The sequence below is a fragment of the Onychostruthus taczanowskii genome, unplaced genomic scaffold (assembly GCF_017590055.1).
Source record: "Onychostruthus taczanowskii isolate IOZ18803 unplaced genomic scaffold, ASM1759005v1 scaffold108, whole genome shotgun sequence".
In the NCBI taxonomy this organism is placed as follows: Eukaryota; Metazoa; Chordata; class Aves; order Passeriformes; family Passeridae; genus Onychostruthus; species Onychostruthus taczanowskii.
Window position 1 is genome coordinate 1709183 of NW_024497408.1, and position 21852 is coordinate 1731034.

At 42.6% G+C, this 21852-nt stretch overlaps 1 protein-coding gene across 1 annotated transcript in view; it reads left to right on the plus strand.

Annotated features, from left to right (window-relative positions):
* The window catches only part of CCBE1 (collagen and calcium binding EGF domains 1), a 96110-nt gene that overhangs the window by 63315 nt on the left and 10943 nt on the right, over positions 1–21852 (plus strand). The window contains exons 3-6 of the mRNA XM_041419605.1: positions 7890–7942; positions 13095–13229; positions 13942–14079; positions 19210–19316. Of these exons, the coding sequence (XP_041275539.1) occupies positions 7890–7942; positions 13095–13229; positions 13942–14079; positions 19210–19316 (433 nt within the window). The remainder of the gene's footprint in view (positions 1–7889; positions 7943–13094; positions 13230–13941; positions 14080–19209; positions 19317–21852) is intronic.

Genomic DNA, 21852 nt, shown 5'->3' on the forward strand with positions numbered 1-21852 from the left:
TCTTGTTGATGAAAGATGCTATATAAACAGGGCTGCATTGGACTGGATTCAGTAAGTCTGAGAGCTTGCCAGCAATTTGTTGCTGCTTGACTCCAGCGACCGAGCACCAGCACAGCAGCCAGCCCATGAGTGCGGCTCCTCGCAGCACCGCTCTGGCTCTGCCTGCCCTTGTGAAATGGAATTTATTACTCTCTATCTCACATGGACACTTGGTAGGAAATTGGAGCTACAAAATGAAGAGTCATAGAAGTTTTAAAAAATCCAAGAGACAGGACAGATGTGCTGTGATTAGTCCTGTACTCTGGCTCACCTTGGGTTAGATAAATAATTGAACATGTGCCATAGCAAAACATACTACTTACAGACTTGGAAGGAAATTTGGCTTGCAGTCCCCTAATTGGAAGACAGAGATGGTGGAAAAAAAGACTTTTCCTCAATTCTCATGCTTTAAATCTCAAAGCAGTGAGTTATTTTAAAACTCAGGCTTAATCTTGGATCATCTAAATTGATATTTAGTAGGCTACTTGTTCATAGAAATCACTATATATTTATGATGATGCATTATGCTTTGCCAGTTCATTAGACCTTTTATTAAATGCAAACAGTGCTATCATTGTATCAAATTCCTTTTTTTCTTCCCCTCAGATTTCATACCTGTCAAACATTGACTTGATTCTGCAGAATCCATATCAACTTCACCTGCAAAACTAAACAAAATCATTTTCTTGGTACAATGCCAGAAAATAAAAGAAATTTGTTAGAAAAGAGAGCAAGACAAAGCTGACAGTTGAGTCTAAGCAGATGAAAACAGTCAAAAGCCTTTTATTTAATCATTCTGCTATTTTTGACATGTTGTCTAGTGATAAACCACATGAGCATTCCCTTGTGTTATGAAAAAACAGCTATGAAATAAAAATCCAGGAAAGAACGGAAGAAAGTACAGTCTAGCACTTGAAGGGATCTCATATGTGATTTTGAGGATGATGTTTACATGCATGTAAAATATCCAACAAATGGCTTTTCCAGTGGTGGCCAAGGTCATTACCTTTTCAAAGTTGTGTAACATTTTCCTGCTGAGAGTCTCCTTCTTTGCTTAGGGGACATTCCAGACAGAATTTTATTTAGTAATTTTTGGACACTGGTACGCTAAGTGAGACACAGGCCCTGGTGGTTACAGTGCTGCCAGTTGGTTTGCTCTGCAGAAAAAGATGCTGATTAACCTGTGCTTGGTCAATGTGTTTGCAGCCCCGTGGCTCTGGCTGGGCCAGGAACTGACCAGGGAAAATGTTGGTTCTGACCTTGTTGCACAGAGTCATGGCTTCCCCAAGAGTGTGGAACCGTGGTCTCTGTGGCTCACATGGAAATCCCAACAGCATCTTTATGTTTCACAACAACAGCATCTTTAAGTTACACATTGAAAGGCAGGATCACAGGAAACATTTCCAAAGGTCTTTTTCTTCTGCCTAAAAGAGAGATAGAAAGCTGAGGTTTAGTTGCCAGTTCTTTCTGCAGTGAGCAGAAGCTCATGAGAATTTTTTTTCTCTTGTGGCTGCCTGCAGGGTTTTCACATCAACCCCTTCCTCTGCATCCCAAATCCCTAAGAAAGTCCAAAAAAGATGGTCTTCTGGGAGTGCTGATCTACTGATGCAGGAGATGTGTTGGGGGAACGGTCTCCCTGCCTTGATGTTGTTTGAAACCACTACTGAACACCTCACTACATCTCATTTACTTAAGTAAAACCACAAACCCCACTGGGAGAGGCGTCCTGCATGTGCCCATCAAGAACAGAGGTGCAGGGTTTCCTACAAAAATAACATACTTTTTTTGTTGGTGGCTAAATTTGCGAGACCTGTGAGGTTTTGGTTTTTGTGCATCTTTCCGTTTCATGCAGGTCAGTACCTCCAAGCCCCACTGATACCCATGTGGGGTAGAGGGCTTCTTCCACACCTCAAAGTATTTTTATTCTCTTTTATAGAGGAATGAGCTTCAAGCATTCACAAATGCTTGGGGGCTGTAAACCATCACATTGGTTTGGAAGGTCTCTTCTGAGAAGAAAGAACTACAGTTTATGCTCTGCCACCATAAAAATCCCTTTGGCCATTAAAAGATGACATGAAACAGCACTTGGAGGAGGGGAGGGGTCAGTTAACAGTAGGGAGCAGCCAAGGAGCGTGTCTGAAAGCTTTCAAGAGCATCAGTCAGGGTCTCCCAGGGTAAGCACTGGCACAGTTCCTTAGAGTCAAGAGAGGTATGTGGCTTTTTCCAGGGGAGGATCTGGTCCCTGGCTTGTGTTCACACAAGAGGAGTCCAGGAACTGTGAATCTTATCAAAACCTTCCCATTAGCAATGACTGGAATGTGATTTCATTTCTGGTATCTGTCTTAATAGCCAGAGTTAAGCAAAAGAGCAGATAGCAGGATGCTTTTTTTTTTTTTCCCCTGCTAAGGGGAAGAAAACCATTATATGTGGGCAAAATTATTTGACTTGAATAGCTAACAAAAAACAAGACTTCATTTCAGGCAATGCTTTTACTACTGAAAATTTTACTTCTACAGAAATCAGCTAGTAAATGGCAGTGAGTTGCTCTCAGAGGTCTGAGTTCCCCAGGGTTGTTCAGGCAAATCCTGCTCTGATCAGTCAGTTAAGAGAAATAAAGACACACACAGGTACCCCCAGCAGTCATAGGTGCTGCAGTATTGGAAGACTTCTCTGTATTTGGGTTATTCCCCCTCAGCTGGGATGATGACAGGGAGGGCTTGGGCTGGCCTTGGACCTTGCATTACACCCAGTGTGAACATAAATTATCTCTTTACAAAACTGTGAAAAAGGACTAAGTCTGGAAATCATGGCAAAGTGTATGCTGAGCAAGTGTCTGCAGGGAGGCCATCCCCTCTTACTCAAGATTTCGGTATGTGTCCCACAGAAAGGCAAACAAAAATAAAGTGCATTGCTTCAGTTTTACACCATGTTGACATAAATCTTCTCTCCATGTGAATTACGGCGAAACTGTGCACAGCTACTGAGCTGCTGCACTTGTGCTGCAGATGGGCTTTGTCTGTGCGTGCTTTGGCAGACAAACCTGTTGCTCATTTGGATTTCATATAGAAGAAAAGTGAGTTTTCTGGTTGGTTGGGTTTTTGCAGGCTTGTTTTTAGTGTACCTTGCTGTCTTGCATTTATAGATGTCTAATTATATTTTGTACATTCATTTCTGTATTTTATATTTGCATTTTTGCTGCACCATTTATTTCTCAAAGACAGGGTGATCAAAAAAGAAACACTGGGCAGGAACAATGAGGAGAGGGATCTAAAAAAGACTCTTTGTGCAATGAAAAACACTGGGCCAGGTGTAACTGGCAGGTCTTCAGAACACAGCACAAGTTCTTCTAATTTCAAGTTACAATTTAGACTGAAGAAGTCTGGTATTGAAAAAAGTCCTCTCCTTTCCCAAGAGGAAATTGGTTTTTATTAAGGACATTTCTTGAGTGTATTATGGTTGTTTTCTACCTGCACTAACCTGAAAGAACAGTGCTGATCTGTTTAAATCTGTATGAAATCCTAAACATCTCTTTTGCCCCCTAAATTACAACTGAACTGATATTCATAGGTGAGAAAGAGTGTCTTGGAGAGGAAGGATTTGACCTGCCTGACCACCTATGGAGCTGCTGCATCTTCCAGTGGCATGACCTCAGGCCTCAGATGAGCTCTAGGAACACTTTGTGTGTGCTCTCCTAGCCCCAGTGAATGGGAGGTAAAGCTCCTCTTCTTGAGCTACCTCTGTCTAGGAGGAGTCAGCCTGGAGACTGACTGCCTGGCAGCATTTTAGGGATAAAGCAAGGGCAATATTTTATCCTAAGAACTCACTTTCAGGCTCAGCATAGAGATTTCTGTGTCTGCTTTGCTCCTAGGAGGATAATATTTCTTAGAGCAGACTCTTCTCGTTCTACTTTTGACATCTTTAGCAAGAGCTTCCTTAACATATTATGTTTAGTCTGAAACCAGTATAAAACTTGTATTTTTCATCTTCTCTTTGCATTTCCCCTTTGTGTTCCCTTTTTTCAATCACTAAATGATGATCATGTATCTTTTTCAGCATGACTCATGGCAGAGATTTAGAGCTGCCTCTCCAAAACCTCAATAAATGCACGGAGCAGCTGTTGTTATAACCCAGCTCACTGCCATGTTACTGCAAACAGATGCAGGTTAATTATAATTTAAAATGTTTATCCTGTTATTGTTTGCATTTCTGAAGATTTTCAGCAGCTGTAGGACCCTGAGTGACTCCCTCCCCTCTCACACAGAGTATTTATTTTCTGGGTTCAGCATGCCCTGGTCGGTGTCTCCGGCGTCGCTGCGGTGTCCCATGCAGAGCAGGAGGTGGGCTGGGGTGACGGCAGCTCTGCGCCAGGTGGAAGCAATTATGGGAAAAAAACATGGTCCTTGCTGGATGACTTACTGCTGATAGCTGCCAGATAAGCTAACTTAATAAAGCAGTGGCTTAATTAAGCCGCATTCCTCCCATCTTGCCTCTTGTCCAGCCTGTCTGAGGCGATGCTATCAAGCAGCTACTGCTTTGCAGGATGGGGCAGGGGTGCTGTGCTGGTGCTCCCCTGTGTGCTGGGTGATGGGACACAGGGGAGCTCCTGGAAAACTCAGCTCCTCTCTCAGTTTGCAAGGTAATAGGCCACAAATCCTGGGGAAAAAAAGACAGGTCTGCCACTTGCCTAGTCATGGATATATTTATTCATATAAAATTTTGACCCTAAATCCCATCTTCTGGCATTTAGTCTTCTAGAAACATCTCAAACTCCAGAGCGGAGGGTAGGAACACAATATCTCCCTGTTTCTCCAGCAGGTACACACCAGAAAAAATAAGGGGTGACTTAGTTTTGGGGGTGTCCCTATCACTACGAATTTTCTTACAACCACAAAAGCTGAATGTTGCATTAATCAAAATCATGGTGCCCCAAACCCTCTGTCAGTTTGGGCTTGTTCTTATTCCTGAGTAAAGATTCCACGAGAATCAAAAGTTACTGTGTTTTTAATTGCTGAAGTACCCCATTTAAACAACAGGTAAAAGTCTGCCAGAAGCTTCATCCTTTGTAAAGCAGATTTCAGGTTAACAAATGAACTTAATTTCCCCGGAGCTCCAGGTTTTAGTGGTGGAGCTTCAAACACACAGCTGTGTATTTGTGTTTCATGCATGGCCACATGTACAGCTGCATAGCAACCACCTTGCTGAAAGTTATCCAGTAGCTAAAATTATCAGTAGGAACTCCTTCTTACCTCTCATTATGTACAACGAGATTGCTGCTGTGCAACGTTGATTAGACATGTCAGCCTGGACCTGGATGTCTGAAAATGAGTGTTGCTATTAAAATGCCTTTGCTAATGCTTATGTGTCCATCATTTTGAACAGATTTCACTTTAAGAAAGTAGAAAGATAAAGCATGCAGGAATCCCAGGGTTGCAATGTAATGTTCAGAGAAACAGGTATTGTGTTGTATTTCCTTTGCATTGACCCTAAAGTAGCAGTTTCCCTGCCAAAATCATGCTGATAAGAATGCTGCTGAGTACAGGCTGCACTAATGCAGAGATCTGTAACTTTCAAGTGGGAAAAGATTATCATGTGGAATGTGGTCTGAAGGCATGGCATCCCTCTTCTAAACACTTCTTTAAGTATAATTTAAAACTTCCACAATGCAGAAAAATCTTCACACATTTAGAGAAAACATTTCAAAATCCCCTTATCAGTAAGGCTTGGGAAAATTTGAACAAAAATTTGAGAGGGACACTGAAAACAAGGAAATTGTTTCTCAAAACCATTCCCACTGTGGAACCCATTGCTGCAAGAAGTTTCTGAAGGGAGGGATTTCAGCAAGCACTTGGATATCAGCCAGGGGAACATGATTTTCTGGTTGTTTTAAGTGAAATCTAAAGCACAAGGCTGTGCTTGCTTTGGGGCAATATCAGGGTACCAGGGCAGCATTTAGCCTGTGATGGGTTCTCAGTGTATGGCTGTGGGAAAAGGGTTTAATCAGGGCAAGTTGTTTGGCTTTGGGGAGAATCCAGCCAGGCAGATAAAACCGCACTTTATCCACAAGAAAGCCAATGAATCCAGCCAAAAGCCATGACCAGACAAGCTGGGAGGAGAGAGGCAGCTCCTGCAAGGCTCCCAGCAGGTAACCCCTTATCCAGGAGCAAGCTATCACATCATCTGCTGACACAGGTCTTGTTGGTCCTAAACCTGAAAATAAGGTGGGAATTCCATGGAGAAGGGTACAAATTATGGAAGCTGCTGCTCCCTGTGGCTGGCACAGCCCCACAGGTCAGCATCTCATGGCAGGGATGTCCTACTCTCCTTGCTCATCTCCCAGGCCTCTCAAGCTGGGCTGTATCTCCCTCTGAAGAGCAGCTACAGGGAAGGCTCTTTTCTTTTGCAGAGGGAAGGAGATCACTGTGCACTTGGAAAGCCATCAGCAGGGCCTGCAGCATATGAACAGCCTCCCCAATGCACCTTTGAACTCGTTCCTCCTGCATTTGTTTGTCTTGCAGATAAAACTTCACAGCACTGTTTGGAGAGAAGTCTAATGAGGCACCACTGTTTGCATAACAAAGCAAGGCTTCCTCTTCAGATGTTCAACGCTCATTAAGCATAATTTATATTCCAGCTAATCTTAAGGAAGAGGGTAAAATATGGAGCCAAAGTTTGTTTTTACATTGTTTGGAGAAATGCATTGTTTGTTTTAAGCCATCAGTTGCAACTGATAGTTAATTTATATTCATCATAATGATGATTTGTGATGGCTACGTGTTGTCCATGGGAGTGTAGTGTCATTGACTGACGTGGCTTTAGCACTCTTCTGCATTAGTTATTGAATCAAAGGAAAAGACAAAATGGATGGTTTCCCAGTTTGGGAGATATTTCAGCATGTCCACAAAGCATGAAAAAGCTGTATTTGTAAAATACACAGGGATTTTTTTCCCCTCAGATTCATGTATAGTTGATGTAATAATGCGTTGAACAGCAGGCTTTTTTTATTTTTCAGCAGTCCTGGTAGTCACCAACGTAGGACCCTTTGAAAGTCACTAGGTCCCTGCAGTGAGAGACTCTCAGGATGAAAAAGGACGCAGCCATTTGTGAAGGCTCCTGAGGGCTGCTGGGAGCCATGGTGACTTGATGTGGTTTGCTGCCTGGAGAGAAAACCAGCAGGTTTAGCTGGATGCCTAAATGTTATTACAGGCCAGTGTGTCAGAAACAATAATTTCTCAGCATTCAGACTTTGTTCATACCACAGGCACATAAAAAAATGTCTGATCCTATTCTACACTGCAGTTTTGTCCCTGAGACTATATAAGGTACTCTCCCTTACTCCAGTTGAAATACCCAATATATTGAGTTTACCTCCTCCAGGTGTATTAGAAGATGAGAATGACTGATAACATTTATCCTCTGTGTACTCCTCACTGAGACTTGCCTGTTTCTGTAGGTTTACATTGTAGTAACAGACACCTGAAAACAGCCTTGACTGTACCATGAAAATGATGACCTGAGTTGTGTAATTGGGCAGCACTGAGCTGTCCGGACAACACCCAGACAACACAAGAGAGCCGTATTTTTGGAAATTACTTGGGATGTTGGGTGGGTCAGTGTTGGGGTACTCTTCCCCAGGATCCTGAGGTGACTGGACATGCTGCCATGTGAAATTTTTCCTGGGCCAGATGATGTGTTTCCCTGTTGTGTTCTGTAATGCCGAACTCCAGCTGCTCAGGATCCTTGTCCTGTTTGGTTCATCACATCCACAATCCACTTACGGCTGTTTCTAAAGGCAGCACCAATCTATAGAGAATACATTTATTTATTCATTTATTTATTTTATTGTTTTTCAGGAAAAAATGCTGTAAGGGTTATAAGTTTGTTCTTGGACAGTGCATCCCTGAAGGTATGTGATTTCACTGTTCTTACACATCATGTCCCCATGCCTTTGTCTTTCCCCATCTGCCATCTTCTCCACATTGTCTGTTTGGATGAGCAACCTGACAGAAGCACAGGCTTCGCCACATCTCATGTATCAGTGTGGGGAGGAGCCGTTTCCCAGAAATTGTTCGGAAAATGAAAGATCAACAACACCCAAAAGTGCTTAGCATGCCAAGCCTGGATCCTCCCCTAAGTACACGTGGCTGCGCAGATCTTGTGCCATGACCTGCTGCTCTGCAGACAGAGGAACGTGTTCTGCCCTTGGCTGGGTAGTTGGGAGCGCTCTGTGCACCTTTCATGGATGATGGCTTTCCCCTTTTATCCCTCTGCTCTGGTACAGCTGACTTGACTTGTCAGTGCACAGAGAGATGGTGAGTAGGTGAGTTAGTCCTGCCTGCAATTTCCCATGGGCGCAGCTTTCTTGTCACCAGGGGCAAGGAAGACGCAGATTCAATCAGGATAGTTCAGTATGCAGTAGTAAAAATGTATCTGATTTGGATGAAACTGGCTCTGAATTTGTTGCTCTGCAGGAGCTGCCAGGCAGGAGCAAATGCCCAGAGACAACATGCCAATAAATTTTTGTAAACTTTTTTTTTTTTTTTAAACAAGTAAGTTAAAAAGTTGATCTATGACAACACATTCTTCTAATTGATGATATATGGAAAGTCTTGATTTGGTCTGAGAATTTTCCCAGTTTGTGACTGTGACATTTTGGAAAAAAAGTGACAAATGAACATACTGAAGAATCAGCTGGTTTTGAGTTATAGTGTCCAGCCAAAAGGGATTATAATCCAAACTCTAATCCTTGTGGGTTTGTTGTGGGTTTATTGTTGTTGTTGTTTTTAATTTGTGTCTTCTTTGCTGCTGGCTAGAAACACTAAAACAATTGGTGGATTGATGGGGGTGGAGACAGGGAGGAAAAAAGAGGGAAACAGCTCAGGATGACCCTGTGCCTGGAGGAGCTGGGTAGGGTTTGGGTGAAATTGGTATCCACATAGTTCCCTATCCCGTGGTTTTGCTGTGAGTTTTGTCTCAGCGTGTGTGATATGGGTGACAGCTCCAGTGTGAAACAGACACTTGGAAGAGGCAGTTGTGGTATTGGAGGCAGAATTCCTGAATCCTTTCAGAGTGGAAAGAAGCCAGGACTCTACATTCTGGCCTCCTGCTTTCCTATAGATTTAAGAATTTTATGTACTGGCTATTCTCTGAATATAATGGATACAGCAAGAGAATTAATTGGAGCAAAAATAAAATGAAAGCCATGGCAATTTATTACTTTGGCTTCTAATTCTCATCTCTTGAGACGTTATGTGATTATGAAAGCAGCTTTTATTATGTGCCCACTGACTTTGTCTAATCCTGTCTTTTAACTGCATTTCAGTAACCTGAGAGTTTCTGCCCCTAATTCAATTCTCTGCTTCTCTCCCTTTGTTTCTCCATTCCCCCTTTTCAGCTTTATCTGTATTTTGCCTTCAGAGGCCACAGCAGTTGCTATAACATCCGAGACAATCTCAGCCCTTGGTGTAGTGACAAGAAACATGATTCACTGAAGTGTTCATTTCACCTACTCTATTTCAAGACATCACTTGGCTCTTCACACATTGTTTTGGCATAATCTTGACAGAGTAGCTGTATGAAATCCATATCTCCAAACAGACACATAAATGCATTACAGATGTGAGTTCATTAGAACACATCTGCACCTTTTAATCCAGTACTGGCACATTTAAACTGTGAGAAGTAGTTCCAGCCCTGTCTTCTCTATGATTTAGCAGTGGCTGCAGGGAGGAGGGTTGACAGAGGTATAGATCCTCCCTTTTCCACTCTTTTATAGATGCCTGGGGAACACACCAATCTCCTTCTGGGACAGCTGTTCCTTAAACAGATTCTTTCCCAAAGGCTTGTGTCTTTGTCCGCATCCATTATTGGTTCTTGTCCTGTTATTTTTCATTTGTCCTTGGAAAGAAACAGAGATCAGTGTAGTAGAGCATGAGTCTGTGCCTCCAGTTTCTGCCTTTTTTGTGTTTTGTACTCACCTTCCCACTGTGGCTTTCAGCTGCAGGGTCAGGGATCCTCAGTAAACACTGAGTGGAGTTACTTCCATGTGTCTGATTCTCTCTGCAGCATCTGTTCCTGCTCCACCTGTTCACAAATGTGGATAAAAAGAACACCTCCTCACCTTTTTCTCCTTCGTGTTCTCCTTTTCTTTGCTTTGGAGACTCACTGCTCCAGCCAAGTCCAGTCTTGGGTCCTGTCTCATGGTGTCATAGAGTGAAGAAGGGACAGATGCAGTATGGAGCAGTTTATTTTGGAGACCACCCTTCCTATTGCTGGTTTGTTTCCTGAGTTGGCTGTGGAAGAATTCAGAGTAGAATACTCTATTACAGGCCAACTATAGTCAGATCTGCTCTTTCCTTAGTAACGTTGTTTCAAAAATTTCCTTGGTACAACTTTCCGTGCTGTATTGTCATTTCTGAGTTAATTGAAACTTATACAGAGACATTTGTTATTCTGCTTTGGCTTTTGCATTTTCCTAAAGTCTGGAACAGCCTGATCCTCACTGTATGTTTTTGATTCATCCTTAAACCACATTTCTTAGGCTGGCACACAAGGGGTTTGAACATAGGCAGGAATGTTCATCTCCAGTGCTGCAGAGCACACACAGGTGGTGCAGCAGCTTTTGCCTAGTTTCATCTCAGCTGTGAGAGCTCTTTCTAGGGAAGTTATGTTACCTGGGAACAAAGCCCTGGGGATACAGCTCTGTACCTGGGACCTGCCTACAACCATTGTGTGATTGGGTTGACTGTGTGGGACCAGCAGCAGGGATATTTTTCCTTCCTGGACCATTCTGCAGCTTTGTGTGTAAGTAAATGAGGCAATGGACATGATGGAGCTGTGCTGAGGTGGACACGTTCAAAGACTGGTTACATTAAATTTGGTGACAGATGGATGAAAAGAACTGGCATTGTTTAGTCTAGAAAAAAGGAGGCTGAGGGGAGACATGATAAGAGTTTTTAGGTATGTGAAAACTTGCTGCAAGGGGAAAGGTAAACTGCTCTTTATGGCAGAGGAGAAGAGGACAAAAATAATGCCTAAGTGTCTGTAAAGGGCGTTTGGATTAGATATGAGTAAAAAGCTTTCTGTCTGCAAGGTTATTTCGTCTTGGTAGTAGACTACTAGGCAAGCCATATCCACCCCTTAAGGAAAAGGAAAACTAGGAAATGCTTATGCATAGCTGCTCCTGCTTGTGATGGGAGATGGCCCCTTCCATCACTGTGTTTTCTGATTTTGTTAGGGCACATCTATTATGGAGCTTGTTTTACCTCTGCTCTGAATAGCTGAACATGGCACAGGTCAAGTCCCACACCTGAGGGAGTACACTGGGTAGGGAGCAGCACATTCACCCCCATGCTGGACATACCATCCTGTTCTCTGATTTTGTTTCAGTGGAAAACAAAAATTGCAACCATGCCCAGGAAAAATACCAGCAATGCTTTAAAGCTGGGACTACTTAGTAGTGCCAAATGTAACAGGAGTTTACAGCCCAGCATCACCTAAAGAGTCCAAACTACCCCTAGACTGAACAGTTTGAAAGCAAGAGTTATGTTTTCTCTTTCATGGCTCTGCACTGTTGGACACTGGTTACTGCAGGGGGTTCTGGCATTGCCATTCACCACCACAGCACTGTGGGCAGACTTCAAGTTGTGAAGAAAGAGGGAAAGAAAGGATGCTTTTTATTCAGGAGGTGACAAACAGAATGCTTGGCACTGTTACAGTAGTATGTCTATTACAATAGTACATTTTTTTTCTAAGGGGTTCTGGTGTGAGATACAGCGTCTTGTTAAGTCTCATTTTGTACTTTTCTGTATTTTGGCATGCTGTCACTTTTAACCCCAGTGCTAGGGATGTGCTCTATATACTTCGCACAGAAAATGTGTTTTCATTTGCTTTACCATCTCTTAGTTCATTTTAATTGTTTGGAACAATCATCATACCCAGAGGTATCTGCTAGTCATTAGGGTGAGACAATAATGAGTTTTAATTATGTATATGGAAACACAGTGCTTTGGTGGAAACTTGTTTGAACCACTTAGATTTTGTTTGGACAGGTTTGGTCTGGAGCATGGATGAGGTATTTCTGCTGTGGCCCCCAGTGCCCACTCACTGGATTGTCACAGCCACCTGGATGCTCTCTGCAGGGTGATGTTCTCTGAAATGGTCACAGAAACTGCCACTTGCTTTGGTGTAAAACCTGACCTTGGGCAGGCTGTGCCTGAGCTGGTTTGGAGACCAGATGCCACTCAAGACCTGGTGTCTCCTGGCAGATGTTCCCCATGGTGCTGCAAAACCCTCACACCCCTGGCTGGGAGCTGTCCTTCGCCCCCAGCCCTGCCATCAGCACCATGCCAGGGGCTACATCCAGCCCCTGACAGGACAGGGATGTGGGTCAAACCCCACTGTCCTCTGGTGTCCATCCCTGGGGCTTCAGTTCTGCTGCTACACAGCAGTGAAATTAGAAACAGATTTTCCCTCATTTGGGTTTCAAACAGGGACTTCAGTCTTTTGGGATTTCAATGACATGCCCTGATCTGCACAGTGCAGCTATTCAGAGAGATGGTGGGTTTGTAGCAGTTCACTATTTGCTAGGAGGGTTATATCTGGCTTCAAACAATTAACATGTGATGTAATTAACTTATCCTTGTGACATAATTTCTGCCTGGCTTTAGCAGTTAACCTCATGGTTTTTCACAGTATTCTGCATAGGAAATGTTGACATCAGACTTAAAAATCTGTTGAAGAAAATGAAAAGAATGTTTTAGGTAATTTAATATTTCTGTGAAAGAACTCCTAAAATCTGCCAAATGCAAAAGTGACCCTTGCTTAAAATACATCTTTAAGAAATAGTCTAACCACTGTAAAGCTGTGAATAGCAATTACAATTTTAATATTCCTTTGCATATGTCTCATGAATGCTTTATATCTAGGTTCCTTCAGTCCTTGAAAACAATGTAACTCAACTTTATGCTAATTAGCAGAGAGGTGAAATGTTTGCAATTTCAGTATCCTCCATCTACTGACTTTGGTATTTTTCCTAACTATGTTTTTCTCTCCCTTAGACTATGATGTCTGTGCTGAAGCTCCCTGCGAACAGCAGTGCACAGATAATTTTGGGAGAGTCTTATGCACCTGCTATCCTGGATACCGCTATGATCGGGAGAGGCACAGGAACAGAGAGAAGCCTTACTGCCTGGGTGGGTAGATGAGCAGGTTGAGCTCCTCCCTGGTTAATGATTGATCCTGCTCCCTTCAGTCTTTTAGGAGGCACTCTGAATCTGAAACCTTTCTCATTCTCAATATTATTAGAGAAGAAATGTGGGGGTTAACTATGTTAAGAATTCAGAGATCTAGATGCCCTCGAAATTATTAGGAGGTATTACCTACAACAAGACTTACACAGCCAAAGACTTTGAAGTGTTGGGCTAATGTAATTTTTCCTTTAATTCCTCCTGCTGGTTGTGAGCCATATATACTGAATATTGAAGCATTATCACTAGGCCTAATTACTAAAACTAATCCTTGGTTTTGATTCAGATGGCCAGTATGTAATTCAGGACTGATCATTTGCATGTGGTCCTGCTGTGGCTAGTCCTGCCTTGCCCTGCGTGGTTTGCCATGCCAGGGAGCCAAAGTTTGCAGGATTGAGCTTTGCTTGTGAGCTTTTCAATGCAAGGAGACTTTCAAACAATGTTCACTGATAAACTGCCAGGTGTGTTAATAATAATAATAGTGCATCTTGCCCAGAGCTCCAGACCAAAGGCTTCAGCTTCAATTGCAATTGTGGTGCTCCAATTACTTGTTTGTTTAACCACAAAATCTCTTTTTACCTCTAAAGGAAGTCTTTTATTGTGTTGGAGGTCTGAAACCTTCAGCTACAGGACATTTTTAATTTCTGCTTCTCTCCAGATATCGACGAGTGTGCCACGAGCAATGGGACTCTGTGCTCTCAGATCTGTGTCAACACCGTGGGCAGCTACAGGTGCGAGTGTCACGAAGGCTATGTCCGGGAGGAGGATGGCAGGACATGCACCAAAGGAGATAAAGGCAGGTGCTAGTGCAGATTAAATGTCCTGGGTCAAATGGATGCCTAAAGGGTTGGTCTGTCATGAAGAGGAACTGCTCCCAGTGCTACACTTGGAGCTGGGGGTCACAGCTGGGATGTAGCTGGTGCTCCTGGGGTATCCAGGCAGTTCACTGGTCAGCTGAGCACCTGTGGAGCAACCCTGCCAAACTCTCTCCTCCAATGCACAAGTACACTTCAGGATGTGGAAGGCATCTTCTCCTAGGGAGGCAGAATGGCTGAATAATGAAATTTACCATTACAGCTTCAGTTAGATCATTCCTGCTGGATCCAGTTGCTGAAAGCCGTAGTTTGCTCCAATACCAGCCTGGATTATAACTGTTTTGTGGTCCAGAGCTAAGGAGACATAGGAAAAAGTCTTACCAGATGAAGAGCCTTAAAAATTTTCACTGATTTCACCTGTTAATTAAATAATTTCAGTAACTTTAATTTGTATTTACACACCCACATCTGAGATTAGCAAATGGCCCTGGGTTGGATGGCTTGCGCCCTTTGGCCCTTAGAGGCTCAAAAAATGTGTGCTTGGGGGTCCAACACATTTTCCAAGCCTTGCTTAAATCAATTTCTAAATTGCATGGACCAAGACCAAATGCTGCTGACCTACAATTATGTCAAATTGTGTGTCTTATGGCTGGAATTTTTTTTTAATGGAATGTAATGGGAAAGGAGTAAATGTACGGGCTTGTTCTTGCATCTCACTGTTGGTTCAAAGTGTATACATGTGCTGTGCACAAATTATTTTAAAGGCTTTGATCTCATCCTAGTTATTAAATTACAGCATTTAGAATACTACAGAATAAATAGTGATATGAAAATTTGAAAAGAAAGGAGGAAGAGAACAGTGGTCTGAAAAAAAACCCCAACAACTTTTGATGAATGGCAACTTACCACAGGTTCATCAATTAATACCTGAATGTGGTATCCTGGCAGCGTGAACCAAATCCCACCGGATGGCCAGAGCAATTTATAATTTTGATTTTCATTTGAAAATGTGTAACTGTAGCCACTCCATTAACTTTAATTGTTCCTTGTAGTTTTAATTTTTTTTTTCCTTATCAGAGTGTGTGTGTGTGCATGTATGTGATAAATAACCTAGATAATGTCCCTACAAATAGCAGAGGTTTTTTAAATATTCCTTTGGGTAGTTCAAATTTCTTTATACAGTAATATCCAAGGTATTTAGGATAACCAACCATTCAAAATATTCAAGGCTATGGAAATTATTCTACTGTTTGAAAACCACCATTTTTACAGTGAATGTACACGGCACATAAAAATGTCAGTTCCAGCAGATAATCTGGAACGAAATACCCACCATCTCTCCAGATATCTTCCCAGTCAGCTGTGCGAAGTAAAGAAGGATGCCTTCTGGTCAGTTACCCCTCTGTACTGCACATAAATGTTAGGAATTTTCAGAGCTGTGGTGGGAACGAGGAGCCGTGTCCGTGGCTCATCCCGGGGAGAAGGGCTGTGCAGGGAACCAGCTGTGGCGACGCTCCACCGCGCGGCCAGCCCCAGCCCTGCACCGCATCCGTGCCAGAGCAGCCGCCTCATAAACACATCATTCGCTTTTCATCGCAGCCGGAACATTCGCCTTTTATTTTAAAATTCAGTGTGAGAGGCAAAAGCACGTTAGCCCTCTCCATTTCTAAAGAGGGCGCATGTTTTCCACGAGATACAGCCGTGTTCTCATTGTTCCATGCCCAAAGGATGCAATTCAGACACGTTTTTTTGTTCTGTAAGTGTCTGTAATGTGGTCACCTTTTTTTTTTTTTGGCTCTGTAAGTGTCTTGACAGCGAGCTTTGGGTTGGTTAGTGGACACAAGAAGGGGGAGCATTTTTTCTTGCCTCCACAGTCGCATTTGATGGAGACAATGCAGCTACCCATGCAGAAGTAGGCAGATGAAACCATCTCAGCGGGCTGAGCCCAGATAATACAACACAGATGATCAGCTCGAGAGCCTCCATGCGAAGACCGCCCGCAGAAGAGCTCCCGCAGAGCTCTCCCCTGCCAGCATCTCCTCCTCTTCCAGCATCAGCCAGGCATGGCCTCCGAGCCCATACACAGAGAAAACACAGCACTGCCCCAAGCAGATCTCTTAGCAATAGGTGCCACGGGGCTCACCAGCATCTCACCAGGATTAAAGGACTCCCATCAAGTGCAAGCTAGACTTTATGTTCTGAGAGCCTTTGTGAAATGGGGCTGCTTTAGGGCTTGTTCAGAATAATTTCAGTTTCCTTGTGTAGGTCTGTGCAATGGGAACAAGTTATGTAAGTGCCTTGCCCAGTGTTGGCTCAGCTGACCCTGGTGGGTGACCTCAGTTTCTGCACCATGCGTGGGTGGCTCCATCTAATGGCCTTTTGCTTCTGCTGGCCTGCCCTAGGTGACTTCTGGCTTTAGCCACACTTTATTCTGACCTTACTCATAGTTTGGTCCTGATACAGGGTTGGATGGGGGTAGAGCAAATGTTTGATGGATGACTCCTTTCCCGGGCAAATCATCACCTCTGTCTGGTATGAGTTAGGGGGATTCCACCTCTCTCCTGAGATGCAGCTCATGCTTGCTCACACAAGGATCTTGGACTTCTTCCTCCAACAAGTCAATCCAGCCAGCTTTGCAGAAATCTCACTGGTATGACATTTCCCAAACATTAGCTGATCCCCCCAGTATTTGTCTCCGTGGATTGTTACAGCCCTGTTTTATCTGTACTTGTCAGCCCCATGTGTCACATCCTTCAGGAGGATAAACTGGGTTTTATAATGAAACACAAGGCCAAATTCACCGCTTCTTAATCTGCATATAATTCCAGAGATTCTGGTGGGATTGCATTAGGTTTCCAACAGCAGAGGCTCTGGCAGTTTCTCCACATGACTGTGTGTTGCTTTCAGCAACATTTCCTAACACAATGATAGAACTCATTTGGTGAGATAGCTATTAAAAGAAATTTTTGTTGAGACCAGTACAAAATCCAGGCTTTATGGGTCTTTGAAAAAGAAAGAAAGAAAAAAGGTTTTTTTTTGGTTTTGGGGTTTTCTTGACTCCATATACATCCCTCTGTAACTCCTACCAAGTCCAAAAATGGGCATGTCAAGACACTGGGGTTTTCTAAAGGAAGATGAGAAATTGGAGGGGGAAGAACACAATAACTGACTTATGGTCAAGAGCAAATTTATTTTACAGAAATGTAAAGTGGTGTCTTCATTACAGCACATCAGTTCCCTCTTAAAGAAAAAAAAAAAAAAAAAGCCCTGCATGGCACAGATTATTTCATCTACAAAAGAAAAGAGGCAAAGGGGCAAAGAGGTTTTGGAGGGAATCAAAGGCAAAAAATTAGGCATTAGGAATATAGGAGAGAAGAAGGAAAGCAGCGTATACTGTGTATTCCAGTACCTTCACAAAAATGCTGGAGGAGGTCTTGTGGCTAAATAGTTTTGGATCCAGCACAGCTGAAGTTTGGTGAAATTCTATTCTGTACTGTGTAGAGTCCATTGGAAAACACCAAGTAGTACCATCTTAAGTCTTAATCTTAAACCTTGGAGCCATCTGAACACTGCACAGAAAGCTGATCAGGTACCAAACCTGTGCTGGAGAAAGAGCTGGGAAGCTCAAACAGCAGTGTGCTTACTGCTATAAAAATGCTAAATAATATGTGTAATATAGTAAGGCTGTTGGAGTGCAGCCATGGGAGCAGGCAGTTCATGACTGGGGAAAAAACCCAGGCCTTTGTGCCCAAATTTTCCAATCAGTTCAGTACTAACAGCTGTCCTAATGCTCCTGGTTATTCCAGCATCTTGCCCTTACATCTCTCTCCTAACTGATTAGCAGAGAAGTGAGGTTAATTTTTGTCTTCTAAAATCAATATGTCATTATAGCCAATGGAATAACCAATACCTTCCTAAATATGTGCATAGGTGATCTGTAGACAACAATCAAATGGTTGCAATCTTCCATACTGGACCTTGCAAATATTTAAAGTCAAGTAGCACATAATATTTTTACTAGAATATTTTATTAGAATTTATTATATTATTTTTATTAGAAGCTTCAGGGTTAATTTCAAAAGATGCAGATATTTCAAAATCAATACACATTTCTGAAAAGGTGAAGGGCATTTAAGAGACAAGTGTAACACAGTAACTGAGCACGATGCAGTTGATCCTTTTGGAAGACTTTGAAGATTCCCTGGCTTTAACAAGAGCACCTGCAGAGTTTTTCCATTGTGGTGCCTGCTCTGAAAGGTCCATGCTCAAACCCACCCAGCAACCCTCCCAGGTAACATCATACAAGGCCACATATCATATGCAAAGCCTCAACAGGCTTGATATTTTCTCAGCAATGTCGAAGTGAAAAAAGTCACCTAGCGTTTGCAGTATGTGTCGCCCTGTGGTTTGGAAACCAGATTTGTCTTTAAGCAGACATCTCTTACAACAACGCTTGTTTGCTTGCAATGCAGAACTGCTTGGCTGTGTATGGTACTGGGAAAAGGACAAAAATAACATTTGCAATATCTCTCACTGTTTGAATAATTTAATGGATTCTTGAAAATATCCTGTTCATGCATAGTATCAACAGATGTGACCCTTCCTCTTGTGTGGATTTAAATCCCTGCCATTAATCTTAATCCCCATCTCTGCTCAGGCTAATTCCATCACATGGAGAATAACCCATGATGATAAAGAGCAGTTTGTGCAAAATGAGCGAAATAAGCATATTCTGAGGGATTTTACTGTAATTTATAGCATATGAAAATTTGCCCTTCAGGGAACTGTAAGTCAGTTCAGATCTATGGGGTTAGTCTACCCTAAACAAAAAGATAAAAGAAGGGGTGTGAACTTTTTCAGGTATTAAACAAATGAATTCTCTGGGGACTGTTAACTGGAAACAGCTGCTTTAAAAATGTGCTCAGAGCTGTCCCTGCAAAGTTTCTCAGCCTTACATAGAAATTCACAGTCAAAGATTTAATAATGGCAAGATTCCCTTCTCTTTTCACAGTCTGGGGAAATATAACAACCTTCAAGTGGCTTTTGATATCACTTTATGAATTTCTTTCCTTTGGATCTTTGCATTTATAGTGGAAACTGCTTTCTTTCAGTTGGGCTTCCTGAGAAATCTGAAAATGTGGCGAAACCGGGGACATGCTGTGCCTCTTGTAAGGAATTCCATCAAATAAAGCAGACGGTTTTACAGCTGAAGCAAAAGGTACAAACACTGATCACTCATGTCTTTACCAGACCTGCATGTTTTACAACAACTGAGGTTAATTTCTATGTTTGGAGCTGTCACTGACATGTGGTTCTTGTACATACAAAGAGAAAGGCAATATATTTTAAAATCATGTAGGAATGATATCTCTCCCTTATTCTCCTGTACAATTTGTAAGCAGATTGTTCCCCAAGTTCATGGAGCTGTGTTACCAAAGCTCATGGTAACAGAGTCTGACAAGCACCCATCCCAGGCTAAGCCCAGGTTTCTTGGCAATCTGTGCTGGCCTGAGCTTTTCATTCACTCTGAATGCACAGGATTTTGGACATGATCCACCTCTAGAGTAAGCACATGCAAGACATTTCATGATTTTTCATTAATAGGGTGCTGGTACAGGATTCTTGCCAAATAGGTGTGGTACTAAACAAAAATACCACTAACTTTAAATATTACTTTCCCCTTAAAAAAGAAAAACCCTCAGTCACAAAACTTTTGGTATTTTTTTGCCTATCCCCTTGCTAGTAGAGAACAATGAATTTAGAAACTTTTCCTGGGCTTTAATTGCTCACATATGTAGCTTCCTTTTGCATTTTATCAGTGCAATAAGGAAAAGAGTAGTAGTGAGATAATGCAAAGACACAGCCTCAGATTTGGAGAGCCATGTGCAGGGAGGCAGGTGTAATGCCTTTTCTGGTGGCATCTCCTTTGAACACTAAGGTTCTCTCAAACTGAAGCTCTCTGTAGGAACATTCTCAGCAGATCATGCTGACAGGCTATAATAATTTCTCCCAGGGTACTCAATTAATTTCTTTCCATTGTGTCAAAACACAATTTGGTGTATTCACTCATTGCATTTGATGTTACTCATTTAATATCGGGAAGAAAGAAATCTTCCTCATTAAAGTAGAATTCACTGAGGTTGGAGATACTCTTTATCTCCAAAATTTCAAAACATCATGTATTCCTTCTGAACCAGTATGAACACAAACATGGAAGTGACAGAATTTCATGTGTGATGGAAATTTCGTTTTTCACAAAAATGGTAGCAGAGAGGTTAAAAAAGGATTCATGCCTTTGAATGGCTGTTTCTCCAGCTGTTTTCCATGATGCTGAGCAGGCTCACACTGACCTCCAGGGAAGGATCTGGGGGTCACATTGTTGGCCACATTGTTTGCTCGAGAATTGATTGATGGAATTAATGGGAGGTTTTTGTGTCTAACTTTTGCCGTTAGATGCTTGTGTTAAAAACTCATTCCAGGAAAACTCAGACCATTGAGACCTGTCAATGTAGGCATTTGTATAGTAGCTGTGGACAAATTAAGCAGCTCACTCTTGCTTCATAGCTAAATCCTGTCATAGTCCCTAACTTAATTTTCCCCCCCATATGCCCCTGGTGAGACTTGACCGACTTGGCATCCTCAGAGGGAGCCCACAGGGTTGTGCTCCACACAGAAGGAGCTGAAAGAGAAGGTTCTCAATACCCTCAGCAACTGTTACCCCACAGAAAGGAGAGTTTTTGTCTATGCTGAATGGAGACCTGGCCCCATGGTGCTTCTCTGCCCAGGGAGACACCAACCCTCATGTTTCACCAGCCACCTCCTGTGGCCAAGTTCTCCTGGGGAGGACATCTCTCAATAGCTGTGGTTAAAGCTGCTCTGTTTTGCATAAAAAAGTTCATTTCTGTCTGCCAGGGAGATGGTTTATGAAATGAGTCTTCAGTCTTGCGGTTAAGGCTTTCAGATTTTATGAACTTTATTCAAAATTGTGGTTAGCAGAAAAGCCTGTCATCCAATGAGATGCACTGTCCTGATAGACTAGAGGTCTGTGGGCAGGCCTAGGTTGATCTAAGACCTTGATGAAAGGAAGAAGAGTGGAAAGCTGAAAAACTGGGGGAAATATATCTGGCATGCTGACACACAGACAACAATTAAAAGAAGAAAAAAACTAGTAAGCTTGATCCTATTGCACAGATGGGTTTAAACATCTTAATTAGAAAGCCATGTTCCACATCACTCCTGACAAGCACTGTCCAATTTTCTAAACCACAGACCTCCTAGAAACTAGCAAAGCTCCAAATGCAGCATGCAACACAGCACAGGAAAGACTTGTTTCTAGAACAGCCTTTCTTTAGAATTTACCCTTGCTAATATTTGCATGCACACGGGAAAAATAACCAAAACGTTATTTCCATGAGCCATTAGGATTCGGAGCTGTAGACAGAGAAAGCCAAGGTTACCCTGGACTAGGATCCTGGTTCAGTTAAAAGGTGAAAGAGAAATTAGGCCAGTGAGTACATCCAATAGCTAAGAGGATGTGAGTCAACAACAAAAACACATGGTTTGGCCCAGTGCATGTAACAACCATTTTCTGGCCAGAAGATATCAAAGAGCAGTGAGCTAGACCAGAGCCTGGGTATTTTGGCACTCCTAGTGTGTACTTCAAGTCCAGCTGAGTCAGTGGGGAAGCATGCATAGATGCTTTCACAGCAGCTAAGTGATTTCTTTTTTAACTTACTCAGTTGTTACAACAGCCT